Source organism: Tyto alba, unplaced genomic scaffold, assembly GCF_018691265.1.
Source record: "Tyto alba isolate M040663 unplaced genomic scaffold, T.alba_DEE_v4.0 Super-Scaffold_1000006, whole genome shotgun sequence".
Classification (NCBI taxonomy): Eukaryota; Metazoa; Chordata; class Aves; order Strigiformes; family Tytonidae; genus Tyto; species Tyto alba.
The window spans coordinates 32,353,973-32,379,271 of record NW_024881272.1 but is presented as its reverse complement, the minus strand read 5'-3'; the positions used below and the strand labels follow the sequence as shown (position 1 = coordinate 32,379,271).

The window sequence follows — 25,299 nt, the reverse complement described above, 5'->3', positions numbered from 1 at the left end:
CGGGCTGCAGGCTGAGGCTCGGCGCTGAAGCTGGCGAAGAGGACTGGTCAGGGGGGGCTAGCGGAGGTCACTTTGTGAAGTGCCGAGCCTAAAAGCCAACTCAGTTTTCAGATGCTCCTGACCTGCCGGTGTATTTATAAATCATAGGCCTACCTGTCGTCATCACCGCCAGACTCCCCAGTGAGGGCAAAATGTGCACGTAGACACGGTAAAAAAAATTGTTTTTCACTCCTCTGCAGTGAATTGGTGTCCAAACAAATTCAGAGCTGCTTTGAACTCCCCACGAAGGTGAGGCAAGCTGTGCTTAGCCTCAGCAGCACAGCCCCTACCACTTCCACATCGAAGGGAACGGCACACATAGTGGGAGGACAGGGACTCTGATGGGGTTGTCATCCTTCCCCACAGAGCACCAAACATGATGCACATCGCCTCTCCCAGCTCTCCAAAACACACCACGTTACCTGTGCCTTCTCCAAGAGACATCATAGTGCCTGGGACGGCAATAAAAGCAAAGTTTTCCTACTGCTAGTCACAAAGTACCAAACAGGCACCAGTTTAGTTGAAGTTAACCATGGGAATTACGGGTGCTTTCTAACTCCGAAACCTGCATGTTAGTCTGCTTTCAGATTTTTTTAAAGATATATATGTACACACACATAAAATGGCCAAATGAAACTCTACAAAAATAATTTTTATTCTGCTACACTGTTTCACTAGCTGACCTGCAGCAGATCTTCCATAGCCCTGCTAGTTGCATAGGATAAGGGCTTCAAAAAGATTTGGAAATTAATTTTACCTAACTTAGGATTGGATTGATTTCCCCTCATTCTAGTGCCTGTTTTGTTTTACTAAGCAACAGCAGTTGCACTAGAGCATGCAACACGCTAAGAACATATAATTTCATCCTCCTTTTTTAAAAATTCAGATTGCAAATGCCTAACTTCCCAGTCCTTACTCTCAATTTTAATTAATGTAGCGCTTGTGAGAAGTGACAATTTTCTTGACAGTGATGAACAGCGAGTCGTGTATTTATCCATCTGAGAGATGCACTGCAGACAAAAGAGCCAAGCACTTCTCTCATCAGTGCACCTCAGTCTCGATCTTGGAGGGCTGAGTTCATTACAGAGTGCACTCTGGCCCTGGCCTTTCGCTTCCAGTTGCTGAAAACAGTATCAATTTTCATTTGCATACTTTGTCTCCTGAACTCTAGACTGCCAATTTAGTTTACACAAATCTCCCAAAAAGCTGTTAGATGGCAATATTTCACTTTACTGGCTGAGTTCTTTGTCAGCCATCCACACATTTTTAAATCCATGTTTTTACTGATTCTTTGAATATCTGGGACTGTGACAAACCTTTCATTGGTACTGAGACTCATATGTACTGAGACTTGTATATGTCACAATTAATTCACCAAAATAATGGCCAGTAAAACCAAAGGACTTCCCAGAACAGCTGGGTAATCACAACATTCTCTTCAACACTATTTTGGAGCTGCTATCAGTCTTTTTTGCTTTCCGGGTCCCTACTTGTTTTCTAGGAGATGCTTCTATGGCAGATGTAAACTTAAGACAGCAGTGATGCCTTTCCTGGGCATGTTTACCCCAAACAGTCTCTCCATCTCCTATAAATTATCCAGGATCCCCAGTAGTTCATAACTGAAAAATAACACTTTTTAAGCAAAACATTCGAAAAACTTCAAGGAAGCGAGAAAAGCCTGGTCATCACCACAAAATACCTTTCAAAACACCAACGCTGATGAAGATAAAAGCTTGAATGCTCCAGGCATTTCGTGTTCATTTTTGAAAATAAAACAAAAATCATTTTTAACAATACACCTTCACATGAAAATAGGATAACAATTTCAAGGCCCACCTGGCTGCCACCCGTGGTTCAGCAGGTGCCAGCAGGCTGCAAGAGCAACACAGGCCAACCCTTCCACCTCTCCTGGGCTTTTAAAAATCCTTCTGAAAGCACTCGGCAAACTGCAGACAACGCCAGAGACACCCACAGGTACCAACACCACCAGAGGTAAGAATTTTACCTGGTGGGCCACAGTTACGGTTTCGGTATTTGGAAGAGCAGGGAGGGTTCACCTCTCCTCCCGGGACGTGCCCTCAGCGGGCTCGGCCTGCCCACCGCTCGCTCCCAGCCAGGGTGACTCGCCTCTGCCCAGGGCCAACACGCGGGAGCAACCGCCGCTACCCGCTGCCGAGAGAAGCCGCTAAGCCCCGCCCCGCCCCACACCGCCCGGGGCCCAGAACCAAGGCGGAGCGTCTTGCGGCTGACATCTTAAGTAAGGGCAGGTGGGCGCGCCGTCCCGCCAGGTGCTGGCGGCGGGCGGGGCCATCTTGACTCAGGGCACGAGCCCGCCGGGGCTGTGCGAGCGCCATCTTGAGTAGGGGCACGCTCTGCCCTTAGCGCTGACCATTAGCTGGCTCAGGAGCCATATTTGCTTAGGTCACCACCCCCCACCTCCCCCCCCCCCAAAAAAAACACAAAAACCTAAAAATCCCCAAACCAGCCCGCTCAGCAACTCGCCGGCGCCCACCCCGTCCCTCCCCGCAGGCAGGGCGGCTTCCCCCCGCGGCGGAGGCCGCTCCTCCCCGCGGCGCGAGTCAGCTGACGGCAGCGGCCGTTTCCATCATGGCCGCCCGGCCGGGGCGGCTGCCGGCGGGGCCGGGGAGGCGGAGAGGCGCGGCGGAGGCCCGGATTCTGCTTTTCCTCTGGTTCGCGGGGGCAGCCGCGCAGGGAGCAGCGAGCACGGAGCCGCCGCTTAAGTGCGACGAGCTGAGGCTGGGGCAATATCCTGAGCGCGGCTGCGGCCGGGGCGGGTGGCGGGGGTGCGGTTGCTATGGCGATGGGGCCTGGGAGGGCGGAGGGGTCGGCCTTGTTTGCCTGATGGGGGGGCCCGCTTCCCCAGAGGTCTCGGGTGGAGGGGAAGGGGGGGAGATGAAGGGTGTGAGGTGTCTGACGGCGGGGGTGTCCCTGGGGTGCCAGAGAAAGCCTCAGGTCAGGAGCCGCGAGGGGGGTCTCAGTTGGAAGGAGCGGGCCCAGGCTTATTTTGGGGGTGACAGAGTGTGTCTAGGCTTTCAAAGAGAAAACCCCATGGGATGAAAGACCCCCTCTCCCCCAGCTCTCCACCTTATGATTTTTTGCAGGACAGTCGAGTGAGATGCGGTGGTTTTGCACAACCTTGAGTCCCGCTCCGCAGCCTGAAGGAGCAGGGTGCAGGTGTTAGACTAGCTGCAGGGCTCCTGACTCTCCAGAGGCACGTCAGGCCTTCCCCAGAAGATGTTTCTTGATGGTAGCTGACAGTTATTGATGATCAAATGTGCCAGGAAAGCGAATCTTGGAAAAGTTAACTTTATCTCCTGCTTTACTTGGCCATGGGAGTTCAGACCCCTGGAAATAAGTTCCTGCTCAGTTTTTTTCTTGTCCATATTCCTGGCATTTCACATGTTCATTTTTAGGTTTTCTCTGAATTTTGTATGTTACTGTATATTTAATCTTCCCAACCAAATGCCTCAATTTAAAGGTACTCTGATATTGAAATAAGAGAAGTCTAGATTAAGCGTGCTGTGTTGTTGCCTTCAAATACAGAGGCTGTGACTGATAAATATTGTTGTTCCTTTAGGTAGTGCTGACTGCAGCGCTAATTAAATGTGGAACTTGTGCGATACATTGGTGTATTAAATTGGATTAGCAGATTTGCTGTATGGTAATGTGCTGTTCCTATTTTGGGGGATGGGTAGGAACTGACATCAAGGTTCATCTTAAATCCTTGGGGTTTAAAGAGAGTGGAATAAATTAGTGTTAAACCTGTTGTAGTGTTTGATATGAAAAATGTTTTCCTCAATTACCTGAACATATATGTGCGATGAGCCGAAAATAGACAATAGTACACAAGAACCAATGAATTGTACAAATCACACAGCATATGGTAAGGATTTCTAATTTATAACATACATTGACAGTGACTGCATTTTCCAAGGAAGTGTTCAGTTTATGCATTTGCGTATCTGTTAGATGAGCTTTATAAAACATGGGATTAGTACTATCATTAGTATAAAAGCCTAAAACACTTGTGTGGATTGGATGCTTTACTAAAAATGAATAAATACATTGTCTCTGATTGGTACAACTGTAAGTGAGGTTTCTGGTAAATCTCTTCAATGTATGTTATAGCCTCTAGGCTCTGTCCTGCGCTACTGTGATTAAAACAAACTGTTTCTGTCATACTGATTTTGCATAGACTTATTAGAAGAATTGACACATGACAGAAAAGCCTTCAAAATCTGTTTTGAAAAAAAAAAACTTTAAGGCAACATGGTGCCTTCCATCATCAGGAGTTTTTGGTGACATGGGGCTCTGTTTTGAAAGCACTTACGTTTATTTTGATGTTAAATTCTGATGTGCTTTGAAGTATAACAGAAAAATGCTTAAATTGATCACTTGGTTTACTACATGTGTTTAGCTTTCCTGATGTTCTCAGGCATTGAATTAAATGGTCTCTCTGTTAGATAATAGCATAACAGTTTCGCTTTATGGGCACTCATGTTTAAAATACATATGTATGCTTGTTGTCTTTTATATTTTGCTTTCCGTAAACGCGGAATAATTTTCTTCACTGGGATAGTGAAAGTTGACCAAATCCTTTTTGGAGAGTAGATGAAAATACCAACCAAAATAGATCCTTTTTTAAGTTAGTCTGTCATTTACATAATCTTTGACATTGTGTCCCTGATGCTAAATGGTCAGTCAATGAGCAGAAAGAATACTACATAGTTTGAGATTGATCACAACACAGATTGTTAGTTGTCTAATCAATTACCATGGGATTGTATTTAATACACGGCGCATTTGAACAGGAGATAAGTTTAAGAACGGAGAAAGTTGCTGAATTAATCAACATGTCGTTTTCTATGTCTGTATAGCACTTTTATGCACATAGCAGTTTTTAGATTGTCCCTATGGTATTTGAGTTGCTTCCTTTTTCAGTATTACTGAAGTAATAGAAAGTTAATCTTCTGGATCATGCTTGAAGTGTTACTGTTTCTGAACATCTTTCTGGGTTCCATCACCCAAACAAATAGGGGTTTAATTCAAAGCATCCAAGTAGTCTCATTGAGAAGCAGGTTTAGAGTCTTACTGGTGTGACATTGACAAGAAAACTGTCACCGTTCCTATGTCAATTTATTTTAACTGCTGTGGATTTCTTCTAAGTGAAAGAAAACACTGCTTTCTTTGCTTAAATTTTTTAAAAGAAAGAATGTTTTTTTCTGTAATTAGATTAGGCACATTGATCAGTAGCATCCATGTAGGACTTTATAATAGCAGTTAAGTCCAGGTATAAATTACATTTTTTTTTTTCTGTTTGCAATATGGATAGAAAATTAAAAAAAAAAAAATAAATCCAAATTCTAGTCCTCTTGCCTGTGTGTATGATTGGAAAATCTGAAAATAAATGTTGAACCTGGCCTGCAGTTTTGTTGGAATTAATCAACAGGGCTCACAACTACTGAAAACAGAAAAAGTGGGTAAAGGACTGGGATTTTTCCCTTTAAAACAACGAATTTCAACATTGGAGAGTGACTAATATTCTGGTAATACACTGCAGACTTTTAGCAGATGTCACTTTCTGCTGTGATTTCCACTTTGGTTCTCTTAAGAGACTCTTAAGAGTCAAGTCTTTTAGCTTACAATAATTTAGTTGAAAGAGACCTTAGGAAGTCATATAGTCCAACCTCATACTCAGATCAGCACTGGGACTGAATTCAGACCAGGTTCCTCAAGTTTTATGCAGTCAGATCTTGAAAACCTCCAAGAATGGTGATGGCACTACCTCTCTGGGCAACTTGTTCCAATATTTGATTGTTCTCATGATTAAAATCTTTTCTGTATGTCAGATTCAGATTCCCCATTGATTCCCTATTGGAGCCAGAATGGAAATTACAGCAGAATTAGGGCAACAATTAGGCTTGTATATTTTGCTTGATATGTAGCAAGGAAAAAATACAAGTTAGTCATAGGACTGGCTTAAAAAAATATTTTTAAAGAAAAGTAGTATGCATGTGCGTACTGTGCTTTGTTTCAAGACTCTTGCACAGTACAGTAGAACTTCATTTGTTTATTTCACTTGTGTCTTGTCAGAAAAACGCTACAATACCCCATCAGTTACTGCTAAATTTAAAAGAATTTTTTTGTCCTCAGTTCAGTGTCTGCCAGCACCAAATATTACTTGTAAAGATCACCTTGGTATAGAAAAAGTCTTTACAGGACATGAAGTTGGATTTTACAAGCCCATTGCATGTCGCAATGTGTAAGTACGCTATTGTTTTTTGTAATAATTTATCTTTGTTTTCACATTGATGTTTTTCTAAAATAGTATGATGTGTTGACAGAAGAAAAAAGAGAAGTAAGGTAGAACTGTACACATGTTGCCCAGTACATAATAATCTAATAAACACTATTAGTAGTATAAGGGGACAACATGCATGTTTTTAAGTAAATCTGTCTCTGCCTTAGACACTTTTTTGTTTGTTTAGTTATGTTCGTGTCTTTGCTTTACCTTGGTATTTTACCTTTTCTTTACTTAGTACTTTAGCCTGGCAAAAAATTGCCCCAAATGCTAAGGTTACATTTCACACATGCCTAAAATCGGCACAGCTGCTGGAAAGAGCCGCCTGGGGACACTTCTCCATCCTTTCCCCTGACGTACCCCACTGTATACTGGATCAGGGAACTGATCTGGATGTGAACTAACTTGGATCAATGCCCCAATTTGAGTCACAGTACAGTCACTTCAGGTGCTTCTGCCAGCACAAGGGTGAGGACAACTCAAGGATAAAAGTGGAGAGAGGAAGGCTGGACTGGGCTGCTCTGTTCAGTGGCAGCACCGGTTCATGCCAGTTTAAAGTGTGCCTGTAGCTGCAACTTAAGTTGTAGTGTGCGTGAATATTGGGGGAGTTTGTCTCTCTTCAGTTCCCAAAAATATCTCTTTTAGAGGAACTGTTCTCTATTTTTAAACAACCTTTGTATTTAATCAAATCCTTTGTGTCTTTTAAGAGCCTGTTTCTGAAACATGAAAATGATGGACCTAGTTTTGCTAAAGCACATTGTGAGCAATGGAGAGCTCTGGATACTAATAAATGTTCCAACTGGCCAATGCTAATGATCAGTGAACACCTGTCAGTACCATTTGTTTCTCCTTTTTGTGAGATTTACTCAGGAGCCTTTTTCTTTTGTCTTACTGGAATCTTTGGAAATTAAAACTCCAGTAATATTCTCTGGGTATTCCTTATCACACTAGTGGGCAAATAACTCTGATGTGATACTTACTGCTCAATAATTTCCCTAACTCAGAAGTACAGCTCTGCCTCTTAGTTTCATAAATATTTTCTCTCTATTTAGTCTTCTGAACAGTCAAAGCTCAGCAAACTGAAGAAAACGTATTATTACATCTAATCAAATTTAAATGCTAGCAAACTAGACTTCAGTCACATTTTTGTCCAGAAACAATTGCGTTTCAGTCCCATCTGTGATGGGGACTGAGAATAAGATGAGCTATAGTAGTTCAATAAAATTGCTTCCTCTTTGGAGTAGACAGTAATTCTTACATTTGGTGTTTTTTGTATATGTATATTTTTGGTTTAATATATTTTCTAAAAACTTTTTTAAACTTTAGTTTTTCTTTATATTTATTAATTAAAAAAATCAAATCTATGTAGGCAGAAAAATGTCATCCTTTTTATGATGTCTGTTACTTGATCATGACTATTATTTGTGATTAAATAATCAATGGTTACACTATCAAAAGAACTTGCTCTGGCTTTTCCAGTCCCATGACTGTTGCTATGGCAGAAGGGGAAGAGGACCCTTTGTGGGCTGACTGAAAACTAGTAAAATACAATTGAATATAGAAAGGGTTACACAAGCATGCTCTTGATAAAGCCCCAAAGGCAGCCAAAAATGGCAGAAAGATTAATATTGCCATCCTTCATATGTACACTTGTTTAAAAAGTGGACTAATCGCTGACTGTTATATGAACCTTTTATAAGGCATTTCGAATGTTACCCGAGTGTTAGAAACATTATTTTAAACAGGAATCTCCAGTTTAAACATTACAACAATAGGCCTGCCCTTTCTACTGCTTTTTGGAGATTTTCCAGCATCTTATCTGAGTTTTGATGGAAACTGTAACTGTTTTCTAGCAGAAATAACTGCACATCATTTAACCAGAAAATTGGTTAGAGAAAGCATCTTCCCATAGCAGGATTGTCCTAGCGTGGGGACAGCAGGTTAGTCTCTATCTGTAGCTTTTGGAAAGGACAAATCAGCGAGTTGTCCTTAACCAATACTGTAATTTAGCAACAGTCCAGATAACACTTCTGGGATCCAGTTATTTTGGAGCAAGAGCAGGAGATGTTACATATTTGTGTAAGATGATGTGTTCAGTTGCCTCTAGTATTAGTTCAAAGAAAAGCTTGTACATGCTAATAAGCTTGCTCCAGCAAAGAAGTACTGGGAGTCAAGATTGCTTTGGTTTGGTGTTAATTTGATGGTTCGGAGGTAGATTTTTTGGGGCCAAAGTCTACAGTTCTTCACATTAACACTCTATCATGTAGTTTGCTTAATATGTGCAAGCCCTGATTCTGCAGACTTGAAATGTCCATTGTTCACGTATTTCCATTCCAGGCAAGGAGTCCATAAAATGGTAGTCTTTGAAATTCATGAAGTTCAGTGTGGGCAGGTGTTTGAGCAGTGCTAAGAGACCCTGAAAGAGCACAGAAGCCACTGTGAGCTATAGCAGTACCTGGTGTCAACTGGTATGGAAGAGTTGGAAGAAAAAGTTTTGAACATGGCAGCTGGCAGTATGCAGAAAAATAAATACTGGATGAGGCTGAGAAACAAGAACGAAATCAGAAGAGGAACTGAAAAGAAATTGCATCTTTTATGCAATTGTAGAAATTCCTTTAGATATCTGGGATGTGTTATTATCCTACTCACTGGTTTAGTCTTTGGCAGGTATTTTTATCTGAAAGAGTAAGTAAGATAAAGGAAATACAAGAGTGGATGCAGCCTTGTTACAATATTAAGACGCTTCAACTTCATATTAGATTTCTTCTGCCCATCAGTTTGATGTTGACTAGGCTGCAGACTATTTTGCTTGTAAAAGCATCTCAATGCATAGGAAAGTGCTCAGTTTATTACTAATTTTGATCAGGAGCATCTCAAATTAAACAGCGTTCCCACCTTTTATGCAAGAGCTCTTTTCACACTTTAGTGTCCTTGGAGGGTTGTTGACACTTTGTAGGTGATAAACAATTTCCAACATTTTACCCCAACTTTTAAATAAAACCATTAGTGTTCTTTACAATGGAAACAAGACAGTTCTAAAGAAGATAATTGACGTTGCATTAGGTTCCAGGAATGCCCAGTATGTTCTGTGTTGCTAATAAGTGCTAAGTAATGAATATTGAGGTAAGAGTTGTGATTTAATCACTTAATGTTGCCATTAAGTTTTAAAGTCAGTAAATCTAGATAATAAGCAAAAAGGTAGATCTTTCTTTGGCATTGAAAGTGCTCAATAAAGGTGCTTGGACCTTTCTCAGCTGCTGTCTTTGTGAAACTCTTATGTTTTATTCAACTGTCAACCAAGAGTTTAAATTGGGCTTATTAAATAATTGCTGGCACATAGTACTGCACATATCAAAACAGTGATTTAATGAATATTTTTAAAGTTCTAATTACATTTGGGTTTGCTTTTCTTTTCAGAAGCTTGCTGTTAGCCAATGCAGCAAAGGACGCAGCAAGTTCTAGCATTGATAGCTCTATGTTTCTAGCTTGCTTATTAGTGTAAAGTTCACATCAGCAGTGACTGAAAGTTACATACAGGTGGTTAGGTGGCCACATCACTCCAGCTGCTGGCAAGAATGGTGCCAATTAGTATAAATCTCAAAAAGTCTGTTGTATCTGTTTATTTTGTACGACTAACCATGGGGTGCTTCACTTTAGAGTACCTCTCTACTCCTCTACACGTTTTTACCACCAACAGTTCTTTTTTAATTTGTGAGTTTGTGCCATTTCCTATCTTTAAAGTGTAGTAAGTGGATATGTGACTGACCCTTTTTGTTGAATCCTTCCTGCAGCTTCTTCAGCCAGTGGCCATGGTTCATTTCTCCTTCAGATCTCATTGCAATTCCTGTCTCTGCTGACATCTCACCTGTCTATCCTGTTCCTCTCGATTTGGCTGTGTGTGAGACTAATGCCTGCAGACAGTATGCATACACCTCGTAGCTTTCTAGGGTTGTCTCAGTAGGGCTGAACTGTTAGGAAGTACTCCATGAAACTGGGAATGCATCAGCAACTGAATTATGCCTTGACAAGAAATCATGATTTAGTTTCAGAATAATCTGTATTCTGCAAGAATATACTTGAGTCGCAACAGCTGAGGTTGCTTTATGGAGGGTGCCCACCTAGTTTGAAAGCTTAACATTATCAATTCTGTGTCCGTTAATTGAAGATAAATAACAAGTCTGTTGTTTTTTTGGTGTTTTTTTTTTTGTTTGTTTTGTGTGGGTTTTTTTGTTTTGTTTTTTTTTTTTTTTTAAAAACTGAAGCAGCAGGAAAATGAGTCACTACTTTAATTCTCAAAAGTATGATGAACATATTTTGCAGTCATTGTCTACATTACTTGCTTCTTTTGGCAGAAACGGATACTCCTACAAAGTGGCAGTGGCTCTGTCCTTATTTCTTGGATGGTTGGGAGCAGATAGATTTTATCTAGGGTATCCTGCATTAGGTAAGTTTATTTCTTATTTTTTCTTCGAGGTAAAGCTTATTGTTATGACTGAGTTGTATGTGTATACTTATATTTTGAGTGATAAAGGCTGACAGTCATAGGTTTAATATTTACAACTAGAATTCTTACTTTATTGTCAAGTAAGATAAAATCCTGCATTGTCCTCAGACTGCTATTCTGCCAGTGGGTGGTGACAAATGGATATATAGTTGTCCAACAGATAAAATCCTAAAAAGCAAACATGATTATTGCTATTCATAGTTTTGCTTTGTGTTTGCTTTGCATTGATGTTTACCTCAGCATTATTTGTGAGGCACTGAAACTGAAGTGGTTTTGACTTGTGTGCCAGCTTTTTAAATGACGCTTGATTTTACCAGGAAAATAGCGGACAAACTTTACAGTAAACCTAGTGGGTTAGGATATGGAATTTAATCTGGCAAGTGCATACCTTCAAGATAGCTCATAGCATTAATAACAGGTCTGCAGAAGCTGAGACCCTTAATAAGACCTACCTCTGGTTGGTGTTTTTAGGACCTGATTCCCAGGGTGATGGTGCCACTGGCTTTTAAATAATGGAAATACCTTAGTATGTTAGAACTACTTTCACTGGCTTTGTTTCTGAGCTGGACAAATGGAGTAAATTTAAGTCTAGATAACATGGAGCAACAAATAGGAAAAAGCTGTACATGTTACTGTCACTTCAGCTAGGAATTTTGAGCTTCTGCCCATTAAATGTAAACCCTTGTTTTTTTAATAACATTACCTGTCCTTGATAATCTCATGTTAACATCTGTGTCTTTTTTTCCCTGATATTCTATAATTAGCACTTACTTTGTCCATCGGTTTCATGAAAAGATTCGTTTTTGGAAACACTCAATAAGGTGCACCTTTTTGTAAAACCATTGGATTTGGAGTAAGAATTTGCAGTAATTATTTTGTAATATATTGTAGTAATATAGATTTATAAATCCTCCATTCTTATATAGAAGATCTTTATGGCTCATGCTTGTTAACCCTACAGGAATATATTGTAGCCAGTAACCAAAGTTACAGGACTTAAAATTAGACTCTTCCAAAGTCAAGTTTTCAAGCTTTTGAAAGGTAAAGAAGACAAAAGCAAATAGGTAAGAGTAGAAGAAAAAAAGAATAAAAACCAACAGTTTGGATTCCTTGACAGTGGTTGATTGGGGATTTTTTAGGTCATTCATGCTGTGGCAAAAAATGGTTAAGGAAGGTTAATAGCATTGAAATACTTTGTGCAAGTGTAATGAAGACTGCAAATGCTCTTTGGTTTATTTTTTTTCCTTCTCTTTTGCTTAAAGAGTGCACAAATACAAACAAGCTATTGAATATGAAGAAATCAGGGAGGCAACCTCTTCTTCTCCCACACACTGTGAACTAAACCATAAGTTATTACTGCGTAAGAGCACTATTTTTTCCCTCCATGCTTTAGAGCAGCTTATTTTCTCAGTGTGATCTTCTTGTGGGGAGGGAAGTGAGGAGGAAGAAAAAAAATCAACTTTACCCTGCACTCCAGAAATATATGCCAGGTTCAGGAACAGTTCTTCTACATGCAGTGACATAATGGAGCAGCCAGTTCCTCGAGTCAGTGGAGCTGCCACTGGAACCAGCAATGGTAAGAAAACTGCTGGATTCCTAAAATGCCACCTGGTAGTGAGGGTCAGGACCGGAGCTTGAGAGGAGATGGTGTAAGGAGCATCACAAATAAATATCTTGCATGGTAACTGCACTCATTGCAGGTAATAACAAAGTAAGCTGTTCACCGGAGTTTGACATTACTTAATTATCTTAACTGTTGTTTCCTAAGGCCAGCATTTCTTTAGCTGGCTGTTTCCCTTATGTTTTGTTACTCTGCTGCCAGTACTGAGACCCAGGCTAACTGCATCTGGCTGCTGCAAGTCTCGCGTGTCAGCCACTGGGAACAAGTTGTTTTAAACAGTGATATACTTGGGGTTTTGCACATTTAAGTGGCACCACTTCAGTTGTAATACGCACATAGGCTTTTCTTCTAATCAGCTGAAAGAGCGTCCTGCTAATACTCCTTCATCTTCTTGGTCATTAGTTTTTTTTCCCCTGTTCTCTCTGACTACTGTGTTGTTCCACAGAGAGATTATAAACTGTCTCCCTGGAGTTTATAAATCAGGCTAGGTTCATCTTGTCAACTGTGGGAGCTATATCCAGACAGTGGATGCTCTTCCTGCAGCAGTTCCTCCCCCGCTCTCCTCCATATGCAGCCTCCTAAACAGGGCACGGGGGAGAGGAGGTGGCACGGGGGGACAGATTGCTGCTTCGGAGCGATGGGGGAGCGCGGAGGAGGTCGGGAGACCTTCGGGTGTTGGAGCGAGGGCGGGCTCGGCCCGTGGGGGTCAGGAGCAGGTGTGGGGCGGCAGGGCACGGCTCCTGGCTGTGGGGACACCGCGCCGGCTGGCCTTGCCTCACAAGCGTGCCAGCCCCTGGAAGCACAGGAAGGATGTGCTTTTTAGCAGGGAACTGCCTTTTCCCTGTACAGCATAGCCTGCAGCTGACTTCAATGCAACAGATACGCATTCCCCTTCATACTGCCTGTGCCTGGGTAAAGAGATAAACGGCTTCACAATGAGTATCTCATTCTCAAAATAACCTAGATGTTTGCCTAGCTCAGCTGAAGTATTACTTACAGTCTTTATAGTACTCATTGTATTATATTAATTATACAAGAAACTACTGATGTTAAAAAAATTTAAAAATTTTGAAACAGCTACCTCCTGAAGGCATTTTCCAAATGAGATCTGCCTTGCATGGCAACTTCCAGTGCAACATTTATCTGTTAGTTGCCATATATTTTCTATTAATCTTTCATTTATTCATACCAAAAAAATAACGTTTTTGAATACTGGTTAAAAAGAAGTGTTTAAATAGAAGTGTATGTGTGTGTGTATATATATATATATATATATATAAAATCCTATTTTAGCAAAAATATAAAAATGATACAAAGGATTGTTCTCCAAAGAATCATGTTCTGAAAATCAAATCAGTATGTGCTACAACTCATGAGATGGTAGAAAGTCGCTTTCTATTCATAAGTAAATTTTGCGGCTCAAGTTCTTCTGTCTGTGCCTCAGTCAAAGAAAGGAAAATTTCCAGTAACTTGGTTATTAAGTTTTGCCTTGTTTAAGAATATTTCTCTGTTAAAAATAAAATGTTGATGTTTAAGATCCTTAAAGTGTATTCAGGATATAGAAATACATGGTTTCATTGTTTTCCCTGATAATTAAAGATCTTTAACTTAGGTCTGTTTCTCTGTGTGTGTATATGCATATATATATATATAAAAAATATCGGTTTCCCAGCGCCGGGATGGGGAGAGAGTTAGGATGTGATTGCCACCAGAAGGCTACAGTTAAATTTCATTTTCCTTTTTTAGGTTTGTTAAAGTTCTGCACTGTAGGATTTTGTGGAATTGGTAGCCTAATTGATTTCATACTTATTTCAATGCAGGTAAGTCAGGGCTTTCAAAACAAGATGCGAATCTGCAATTGTTAAAGCTTTGATTTGATTGCTAATTCCTTGTTAGCATTTGAGCCTTGAGAACCTTTGTGTATTGAAAAATAAAGGCATTTATTTTAGCTCTGTAGATTGATGTTGTAGAATATGGATACAAAATATCAATATATTTGTTGTTTGAATTAAAAATTATATTAGCTATCATCTGTAAATACTCGTAATGAATATCTTGGAAGCTACATCACCATAAATTCACTTGGTCAGAAGCTATGAGCTCTTTATGTGACACACAGTGTTGGACTTTGCAGAGATAACCTGCTGTTCCTAGAATCCTGGAGTTCTTCTGCGTTTGCATGTGCTTTGTACTGATGGCGCCCATCATCTGGGGTGTCCGTGCAGTGTGCAGGAAAGATGCCACTGCCACTTGGTTTTTTTCTGCCTGTCCTCCAAATACAATTCCTTTATCACCTGAGCTGTGACTGTAGGATTCATGGTGGTTAAATCCCCAGATGGGGTGGCATCTTGTGACATCATGAAATTGCCAAGTTGTCTTATTCTACAGTGCATCCATTTAGCGTGAACTGCAAATTGCCTATGATGAACTTAAAATGCATTGTGGATATAGGAATTGTTTACAGAAAAATATTTTAAAATTATGCATCTTTAGATATACATATTCTAAATTATATGCATTCTCAAATTTCTTCCTATGCTATTGCAGTGATCTTGCCTCAGATCACTTACAGATACAGTTGAGAGTATCTTTCATCTCTTCTTATTCCTCTCACTGGTGACCCCATGTCAATTTAGCATTCCGAGAACAAATAAGCCATGATCTTCTCTCCTTTTCTCTGTTCCTTACCTGTGCAGTATTTCAAAGATACTTGTCATCAGCCTAATTCTCTCCTGCCTACCTTCCTTTGTTCAAGAAAAGTGGTTTGGAGCCCACTCATTTGTTAGCCTGATTTTGTGACTCAAATCCTCATCAGCTTAACCTAGTACCAGCGCCTGGCTGTGTAATTTGGTTGATTAGAAGCCCTAGGGAAATGTTCCTTCTGAGACAGTGCTTGCTAAAATAGTTAAACTACAGTATAACTTCAAAATAAATCTAGTTTCTGTTTGACTAATTAAGCATGACTAATTTTATGATGGGAAAATTAGCAGTAATTGAGACATTATCACAAAGTATATATTTCACTTTATATTGGAAAGTCTTGCTTTTTTTTCTCTTGTAGATCGTTGGACCTTCCGATGGCTCTAGTTACATTATAGATTACTATGGAGCAAGGCTTACACGGCTCACTATTACCAATGCAACGTTCAGGAAAATGCAGACCTATCCTTAACCCTGGCAGTAAGTGTCACAAATACATAGGTGCATTTTCTTTTTACAGATGGATCCAGTCATTCACTTTTTGTGGAAATTACTGATGACTTATTCAGTTCTGATGAAGTGTAATTAATATTAAATATACATTGAACAAAGATGATAAAATATGAAAATTCCTGAAGTGAATGAGTTTATCTCAAAGGCACCAAGTTTCTTTGGGACTGTTTTGTTTCTGTGAGCACATAGTTTGTTGCTAAGTTGTGCATTTGTGAAATATGCAAGCTTTTGCAATTTCCCCTGATGTTGTTCTGTGTCTGTAAGTATAATTTAGACTGTTATAGAGGGGTGGTGAAAGAGTTGTTCAGAACAACTATGTTGATCTTTAGTCCGTTGAAACTGATGAGAGTTTTGGGTGGATGGGCCAGGATTACACTTGGAGTCTGTTTTCATAACTATGTGTGGCAGTTTGTAAATTAATTTAAGTAATCCAAACCACAGAAACTGCCTGCCTTTCCATCCTGTTAAAATCCAGATGGCTCTAAATCTTGTGCTGGTGTATCCTGTGAAATTCTATTAATTGAAATAGTTATTTCTGTAAAGCTTAAAGACAAATTTTGGCCAGGTTGCAAAATTTGGTCAGTGCCAATCAGCAGTAGAAATATAGATGCATAAAAACCAGAACCATAGATGACACATCACAAAAAAGGAGGGTGGATGTTGGGGTGCCCTGAGGTTAGAATAGGAAATAATTGTTCTGCTTATTTTATTTTTTCCCTCCCTTGCAACCATCCATAGTGAAATACATACCTTCTTTTTCTGAAAAGAAATGGGTTTATGTGTTTTACAGCTACAGAATGTCAAAAAAAGTGAATTCTTTGTAGCAATAAAGCCCTTAAAAGGTTCTTATTTTAGATCAGTTGTGTTTCAGTGAAATAAATTCTGTGTCCCTCAAAGTTGTTTGACCAAAAAATCTTTAGGACAACCAAGATTTAAGTAAACTTTCCTTTAAAGAAAAGTATATATACAGAGAGGCAGAAAACACATCAACAGAATCTTGATGTTATTTGACCAATTTTAAACATTCCCTTCACCTTCTAATGAAAACCGGCAGTAACTGAGTGAGAAATCAACGTGATACAAACTTTAGTGTAGATTTTTTTCAGAAATTTGGGCTCTTCTTTTGTTTTTCAGATGAAACTTTCAAAATGTTATTAATGTGTCCACAAATGGTATTTTTAAGGGTATTACAAAAAAATGAGATTCCTAAATTGATTTTTAAAAGTGCAATTTGTGGTGTTTAGTCTCTTTTAAACCTACATTAAGACTACTGCACAGAAAGCTTTGTAAAGAAATTGTGTTTTTTTCCAAGTCAGCGTAACCTGACATAACACGTAAGGAGAAAAAGCCACAAGGAGTACTTTGTGCTTAAGATTAATTCTTTCCTTCACTCAGGAAACACATAGTTTTGGAATACTTGCTAACATGCATTTTACTTGTGGGTTCAAAGAGACAAGAACACTCTGTTAGCTTCATTCGCTTGCCTGGTATTTGTTGCATCTCCGTTTGTCTCTCTTTCACTGAATGCTCTTTGTGCATGTCAGTTTTGTTTCCCGATATACTCTCAAAAACAGACAGGAAGTGGACAGAAAATAAATGTTTGAATCAAATAAAATCTCATGGCTAAGATCATCCTGTGACTTGTCTGCTCTTTGTTTTTTAACCCTGAAGCTGACAACATAGCTGTGAAGATAAGATACAGTGGACATTATAATGAAAAAATAGCCTTGGGCAACTCATCACACAAGATTTCATTCTAAAATGTATCTCCATGTGTACAAGTAGCAGAGGGCTTGACTTAATGATTTCAGCAGTCTATCTTGTGCTTCATAAAAGACTACGGGAGCTATTTTCTGTGAATCGGATGAAAATATGATTAGTTAGGAGGTCCATCAGGTAGTTTGTTAATCCCAGAAAACAAATAGCCAGCAGAGAGAAAGATCTGTTATTCCAAGTCGCAGTGTTTCTGTAGAAAGAGAAGATGTGTGTCAACCAACCTAGGAAATAAAAACTGCTGTGGGATTCTTTCATCCTGACGCTCTCCGGTTTGCGATACCCGTGGACGCTCTTGTCAGGACTGCACTGCTTTGTCAGAGCAGTCGGAATGAAGCCACGGGTCACCAGACAGAGCAATAGTTTGAGCCTTAGCATAGTTTTATTTCTCTTCCCTTTAGATGCTATTCCACTTGATCCACTTAATCTTGTACTAACAACTTTCCACTTCTTTTACAACCCTTTCCTTTGTCTGTAAAGCCTTTTAGAAATCAGTGCCACAGATCACATAACCTTTGGAATTTGTATTGGATATGGTTGGAATTATGGTTTATATCTAAACACACATATCTGTGTTTCTATATGCTTTTTTAGTTGCCTATCTGAAGTTTGGAGAGGGTTAACTGAGTAAGCAGATAGTACTGCAGGGCCAGTAGAGAGTTAGTGAGGTCTTTGTTTTCATCTTGTAATTGTCAGATATGGCACGTTTACCATAAGGGCTGTGAAAAGTGTGATGTGAGATGTAAAGCTGTCCCACTGTGTTAATAATAAATTTGCTACAGTAATATTTATCAAAATGTCTGTCCTATGATGATTTTCTATGTTGCCGCCTGCTTTAGCCTTCTCCTGTCAATCAAGTTGTCCATCCCAGTGTTTCTGTAGTTCCGATTGCTCCGACTGCACTGGAATAATCTTGTGTCTGGATTGTTTTCTCAAACAGTTTCAAAGCAATAAAAATAATTAGGCAGTGTACTATGGCATCCTCCTGCCTCATTCCCAGATAAAATGATATCTGCTGGCCTTGCAGATACTCAGGAATCCTTTCAGCATTCCAACAAGACAGAGAAGTATTATTCTCTATCTGTAAAAATAAAGAACATAAAAAGTAAAGGCCAGAGTTTAAAAACAGAGTTTGAAGTGCCTAGCCTTTAAAAAACCTGTATGAAGCTATTCACTTGAAGATGCTGCTGATCCGTGCCAGGAGTTAAATCCAAATCTTCCCTAAGTACCAGTGCAGTTCAGTCCTTGCAAAAATGACTCCATAAACCTGTCCTTTTTTTTTTTTTTCCTTTAATGTCAACTTTTGGATTTTCTGCAGTGTGCTTAACCATGATCTGAAAGAGCAGTAGCTGGTAGAAACATTCAGCTTTGGGCACTTTGCTTTCGCTCACACAGTGCAAAACCGGTTGTAGTTAGGCATGAACACCGTATTAATAAATTACTCTGAGTTGTATTTGTTCAGTTAGGTCAACCTGTGCATCTTTCACTTGTGTTCAGAGCTCGTCTTCCAAAAGGGCAGATCTAGAGATACTTTAGAACAAACTCTGACTAGTTATTCCTCCTGCAATTTAAATCACAACTATGCTACGGCAACTTCCTGTGACAGCATTTTGTTATCCTAACTGTTTCCCCCTCCACCACCACCCACCACTTATTACATGAAGATATCACTTCTGCTTTCAGGACCTGATAACACCTTAAATGTTAGGTTTTATTATGTTTCCAAAGACGTATTACTGTACGTCTGCCAGTAAAACTTCTCAGCTCCACAGGAAGGTCTTTGTGTTTGAAATGCTCTGTTAGAATTTTTTTGGAGAACATCTGTTGTCACCCCATCAAAAATTGTTTCCTTTGTTCCTCAAGAGTATATTCAGTTATATTTGCTTACACAGCTATGTCTATTCAGTCTTTTCGCATCTCTTCTCGGTGTTGGTGTTTTTTTTTATTTTTAGATTCATTAGGTGTTTAGTCCGTTTCTGCACTGAGAACCGTTCCTGTTGCTTGCTCTGCAGTTTTCAAACCTGTTTCCTCCAGAAAATTATGTTGAATACAATAAGGTTGGGTGCTTAAGCACCCAGTTGGGGAAATGCCAAAGGCAAGATTTTGCAAGCACCCATACGTTTCCATTGCCTCATAGGACTGTCACTAATTGTGTGATTGCCTATTGTTTCACTAATACGTCATAGAGTCTTTCAAACTCAAGTGTCATCTCATCCCTAACTACTTTACCATTTTCATTATTATAAATGGTCACTATATGGCTTCTTTAAAAAAATGCATCATTTTAATTCATTTAAATCATGCTTTTTAACCAACTACTATGTTCTGGGTTCAGCCTGCGTCAGTCTGCCAGGAGGTGAAATACAAGAGATTATTCTGCTTGCATCTTCTCCTTGAATCTGAGGAGAAAAAATAGCTTAACTTTAGGCATATGCTTAAGTGTTTTGCTAGACTGAAATTTGATCAAGACTCTTCCCACTTTCTTCCTCTCAATCCATCTGTGTTACCCAGAGAACCTTTCTAATCTCTGTGAATTATAAGAGAAGATTGCATTCTGCATGGGAACCTTAGCACTGACAGTGTAAATGGCTCCATGACAATCCTGTGTGTTGCAACTTCTTTTTTTCACCTCAGAGCTGCATTTCTTTGACTTTTGTTCATGTATCAGCTGTTTGTTCATGTATCAGCTACCTTTGGACATCCTGCCACAAGTTCTCAAGTACCTCTAGGAGGAATTGGACACTTCTGAGCTGAATCAAGTATGTAGAAATGCCACGGCATCAGATCAGAGAATCTTATATATATGTGAAGCAAAGACACATTGGGGAGCAGTAGATGTCAATAAGAGGAGGTCGTAGGCTTCAGTTTCTGCAGGAAGTTATGTCTGAAACTTAAAACCATGTTGTCTCTTTGCCTTCTGCTTCCTGAAGGTGGAGCCAAACCCCCTATCAGATCTCCAAATCTTCTGAAGTTGTGCCTTATCGTACAGCAAAGATTTAGCACTCCAGTATTTTTCCTTGCACAGCAGAGAAAACTGGAAAGTGGATGTGAAGATTCTGTCTGGCCAAGACACATTTTGCACTATGCTCACTCTCTAGACCTAAGACCGTAGCAAAGGAAAATAACTGAAATGTAAGAACAAAAAGGACAGTCTCAATGCTGTTTGCACCATGTGTGATGAAGATCTAGTTCCACAAACTCCCAACAAAATAAAGTGTTTAAAAAATACTGCCTGTCTCAAATACAAACTCCTTGCTTTTCCCAGGATTTCTGATTCTTACTCTTTGTGCTTCATTATAATCTTGAATATACTCATGCTGCGATAATTCTCCATTATGCGTTTGAATGGCTGCTTTCAAGACTGCAGTGCTCTCTCTGAGAAGCACAGTCCTCAGGCTCTGCAGATGCATATGACACAGCAGAATTTTAGGCAGTATAAAAATTATAAAGATCAGTTTCCATTACAGTAATTACTATATAAATCCTATCTTTAAGAGGCTTAGAACAGGCCTATTTAACCTTGGTTTGAGCTGAGGCTTGGTCCAAGTCTGATAAGTTGAACACCAAATTATTTTTCTTTTTTTTTTTTTTTCTTCTCTCTGCAGCATCGTAACTTAGTGGGGAGTGGGGCAGGGAGGGAGAAGGGATCCAGCGCATCCTCCGCACTCTGTCTCTGACAGGGTGGTGGCTGTGATCGGGCAATATACCTGTCCCTGAGCAACAGCAAGGCTAAATGAGCTGTACGTTTTGTTACATCTGAAAAGCACCACTTCTCCCCTTGGAACCTGTGGCTGTTTCTCTTACGCAGCTGTACTGCAGAGCAGGTGTGTGAGGCGGCTCGGAGGCAGGCGACCCACAGAGAGCAACTAGAAGCGCTTGAGTAAACCGTCAGATCCTACGCTCTTTGGAGGGCTGTAGCAGTAATTCCCATCTTTTATGTCATTTGCACCACCTCGATGAAAGCGAAGGTGTTGGCTGCCCTTCGGGTAGCTGAGGTGCCTGGAGCTGCCTCCAGCTGCCTTTCAGGTCCAAGCGTTCAAAGCTGAGAAAGAAGTTGGCAGCACCAAATGCAGAGGTTGGGGATATCCTGCTCCGTTGCTTGAACATGCCAGACTCTTAGCTGTAGGCCAGAGAGCAGCTTTGATATGGATAGCCATTACTTGCTCAAAAGAAAGTCTGGCACAGCATTTTCCACGTCATGAACTTGTTCTGCGGTGGGTGCTTTGCCCCCTAGTCAGTAGAGCTGTAGGAATGAATTTATTAAAGTATGCTGTTTCCTTTGCACAGAGTCTTCTTCAAAGTTCCTTGGATTTACCGTGGGGAAAACATGGCAAGAACATGTAAGAGGAGATCACTGCCGGCGAAGAACTGACTGAGTGTTCACCTTGAGCCTGACGAGACTGCCCACTGTATGGATTGTGTTGGCAGAAGCCTGGGGAATGCAGAGGTGGGGGGTAAATTTTAGGGCTTTCATTCCATGGTCCCATTGATTATAACCCTATTAAGAGGATGATGCATGTGACTTTTAAGTTATTTTGTTAACTAAGTGTAAGCAATGGATGTGTCATGCTAACAAACATAATTGCTGGTGTGTCTAATACAGTATGTAAGTACAGTATAGTGAATTTAAAAGGTTGTGGTAATCTAAGAATGTTAAAAGGGAAACGTGTGCCTGGGGGGGTGTGGGGGTTGGGGAGAAAAACGACTTACTTGACATTCACTGTCTTCCTCCCAGCTCCTTTGCTAAAGTAGGAACAGAATCGGAACAAAAAAATGTTTGTTTTACAGCTGTACCAAGTTACGGCGTGGACTCGTGCTCCCCCCCTCCTCTCCCACTTGCATCAAGTACATCCTGTACTTTTGGCAACATGTTGACTGGATATTTAAAAGCTGTGAACTGTTCTGAAAGTTTCACATACTGGGTTATGGGCCATGTGTGTTTGATCAAAATTCAATTACTGCACTGTACCATGCTTGGAAACCTATCATCCCAAGTTATGAAGTATGACGAAATAGGCTAATCTAATTGGTTCAGTATGGGAGCAGTATCAACCAAGCTTGTTATGATAAATAGCTTCCTGTGTTAAAGGTTCTCTAGAGCTTAAGTATCTTGGCTCACCTCCCTCTACAAAATAAGAATAGTGTTCCCTGGGAACAGTTACATCACTGTCCCTCTCCTACATTCACAATTAAAGGTTTGTGGATTTTTTTTCATCTTGCTATTCCTTGAACAGATAAACCACAGCCATCTACCCTGTTCCCCACTTCCATCTCCTTCCCCTTTCCTCAGGCTGGGTTGTGTTGTGCTCACCGTGAGTCTGCCTGTTCTGTGTCAGGGCTAGGGAAGGCAAGCTTAACCAGGATGCCAAAACCCACCCTGGGCTGGAGGCTGGGGTTTGTGTGCTGGTGTGTCAGTACATATGACATGTCTGTTTGTATAAAGATTTGGAATTTTTGATGTTAAGTTAAACATGGAAGCACTTTAATCTTTCTAAGCATCTAATAAAAGAACTTTTGTATAGTGAATGTCATACCTATGGATGTGCTATTATCTTCTCAGAAGTGGAATTTTAGTTCATCAGTATTAAAATGCAAATCCAGTGTGCAGGTGCTGGATTATGACTAGGGAAGGACTATGTCCTAAGCCTGGATTTGTAGTCACTAAATTTGTCACTAAGACCGTGAGCTGTCTCCCATGAGATGATACTGGCTTCATGATTTTATCTGGTCCATCTTTGGCAAGAAGTACTTAGCTCGGATTTTGATGTCACAGTAATAGACAGTGTCAAGGGGGGAAAAAAAAAAAAAAACAAAACAAAACAACAAAAAAAAACATGGAAAAGGGACTCCTTACGCTCTGGCGATTCAATCTTTTCCTTTCTTGAACCACACCCCCACATGCCTCCTAACTCAGAAGACGCCTTCAGGCAAAATAATTGTTTGATGATCATTTTACAAAGACATAACGTAGGCCTGATACTGCAAGGGCCTTTGGTGAAATTTCTTCCAAGAATAAAGTTATTCACTTACTTAAGGGCTGGTAGAATGAGTCCTTACGTAAGTAAGTCTTCATATTAGCCCCAAGACTGCCTAATACCTGGATTAAGTCTGTATGGTGATTAATGCCTATTTACTATATCTGTTATCCCCTTGCATTTTGCTCTTCAGCCTTGATTAAGCCCTTTGCTTTACCATTTAAAATGTCCTGCTTAACCTTCTGCTTACAAATGTACACAATGCTGAGGTCTGCATTTTTAACTAGAACAAGTTCTACCATAAATAATAGCATTTAATTTTAAAGTGCAACAGCTACAGTCACCACTTGATTAAATGACAAAGAACAGCCATAGCAAACTGGGGGACGTAGAGTTTTTTGCAACAAACGTCTACGTCCGCGTAAGAGAAAAAAATATACCTTCCTGCTGCTGATTAGCACTTTCTGTGCAGTTCTTTATTTTACATGTTTATAGAAAAATATTACCAAAAGAGCCTAAACAGTGACTCTCCATGATTTCCCCAAATATCTTTGAAGGAGATAAACTAGATTAATCTCTCTTTATAAAGTTCCCACAAGAAAGCTCACAGACACAGTAGCTTTACCTTCAAAAATAGAATGTGACTGTAGGCACTTATGCTAATCTCTTTTTTGGCAAATCAGCTTTTTTGTATTGAATCTTGCTTGATTGAATAGCACTGGAGCTGCCAGAGTAAATGCTATTATCAATGTACAGTAATTAAGGAAATAGTCCTTGTCACTCCAACAGTGTCCAGGCAGTGCCTCTGTAATAAAGTTAAATGATAAAGAAATCTCTTCAAGGTGTAGATACTGGAGCAGGGGAGCTCTTGACATGCGGTAAAATAATGCAGTGTAGAATTACAGGTGACAGGGAAAAGTATAAATGCCCGTGGAATTCATGCTAAATGCGTGTTTGATGCTCGATGTCTAAATAGACGCTCAGCACTAAAACACATAATCGTTTAATTTGTCATGTAATTTCCTGACTCAGGGCAGTTGAGCATCTCCCAGTCTCCACCCTTAAAAAATGTGTGTGAGGGAGAGGAGCGGGGGGAGACCCTTCCATCATTCAGCAACTTCAAAGATCTTTTCCCCCTTCAGGCAGCAGCCTGCACAAATGATAAACCTTGCTTTAAGATCGGCAGAGTCGGGCTCTGCCAAATCCATTTGGGGAGAGAATTTCAGTAAAAAGGACTTGTCATTCCTTCCCCCGCCCTTCCGTTTCACTTGAAACTTTACAGCCTAGCAGTGCTTCAGTGGATCGCAATCGTTCCTGCAGCACCCGAAGAGAGAGATTCCCCGAGGAGAGAGAGAGAGAGAAAAACCTTTGGACATCTTCTGTGTTATAACCTTATCGCATGCACCAAGAAATGTGAACTGTAGTGAAGGAGGGTAATTCTCAGATACCAGAAATGCCACTTAATAAGCAGAGCACCCTGCTCTGTGCTGCCGGAGTTTTCTCAGTGCTTCTCAGCTGCAGCCCCACGTAGAGATCATTGCAGCGAACTGCTCTGGCCCAAGACATGCTGAGGTCTGCATTTGATAGCAAAGATCTTTTTGTCCAACGAAGGTACATGCGGAAGATATGTTGTTTAATGGGCAATAAATAACAAGGGAAGGTATTTAATCAAGTGTGCCGGGAAATTACTGCTCACGTAAAAATGCACACATTTCAAAAGGTACAGCTCGGGAAGTGAAGGCTCCAGGGGATGTAGGGGAAAGGCGAAAGAGTCCACGGTGAGGCTGCTGAATTTCATCCCACCGCTTGTAAGACACGCAGAAGGATTCTGGCCCCTATACTGCTTTACCCC

At 40.3% G+C, this 25,299-nt stretch overlaps 1 protein-coding gene across 2 annotated transcripts; it reads left to right on the top strand.

The window, feature by feature from the left end:
• Nucleotides 1-2,494: 2,494 nt before the first annotated feature.
• Nucleotides 2,495-25,115, top strand: TM2D1 (TM2 domain containing 1). Of its 2 annotated transcripts, XM_042805488.1 has the most exons (7): nucleotides 2,497-2,804; nucleotides 3,870-3,943; nucleotides 6,214-6,322; nucleotides 10,714-10,805; nucleotides 14,233-14,306; nucleotides 15,548-15,666; nucleotides 21,760-25,115. In XM_042805488.1, exons 1-6 carry the CDS (start codon nucleotides 2,647-2,649, stop codon nucleotides 15,656-15,658), a joined length of 618 nt encoding a protein of 205 aa, XP_042661422.1. In that variant the 5' UTR covers nucleotides 2,497-2,646; the 3' UTR covers nucleotides 15,659-15,666; nucleotides 21,760-25,115. The 2 variants fall into 2 exon arrangements, with proteins under 2 accessions (XP_042661429.1, XP_042661422.1); XM_042805495.1 differs by lacking the exon at nucleotides 21,760-25,115 and having other exon boundaries at nucleotides 2,495-2,804; nucleotides 15,548-17,331.
• The last annotated feature ends 184 nt before the right edge of the window (nucleotides 25,116-25,299 follow it).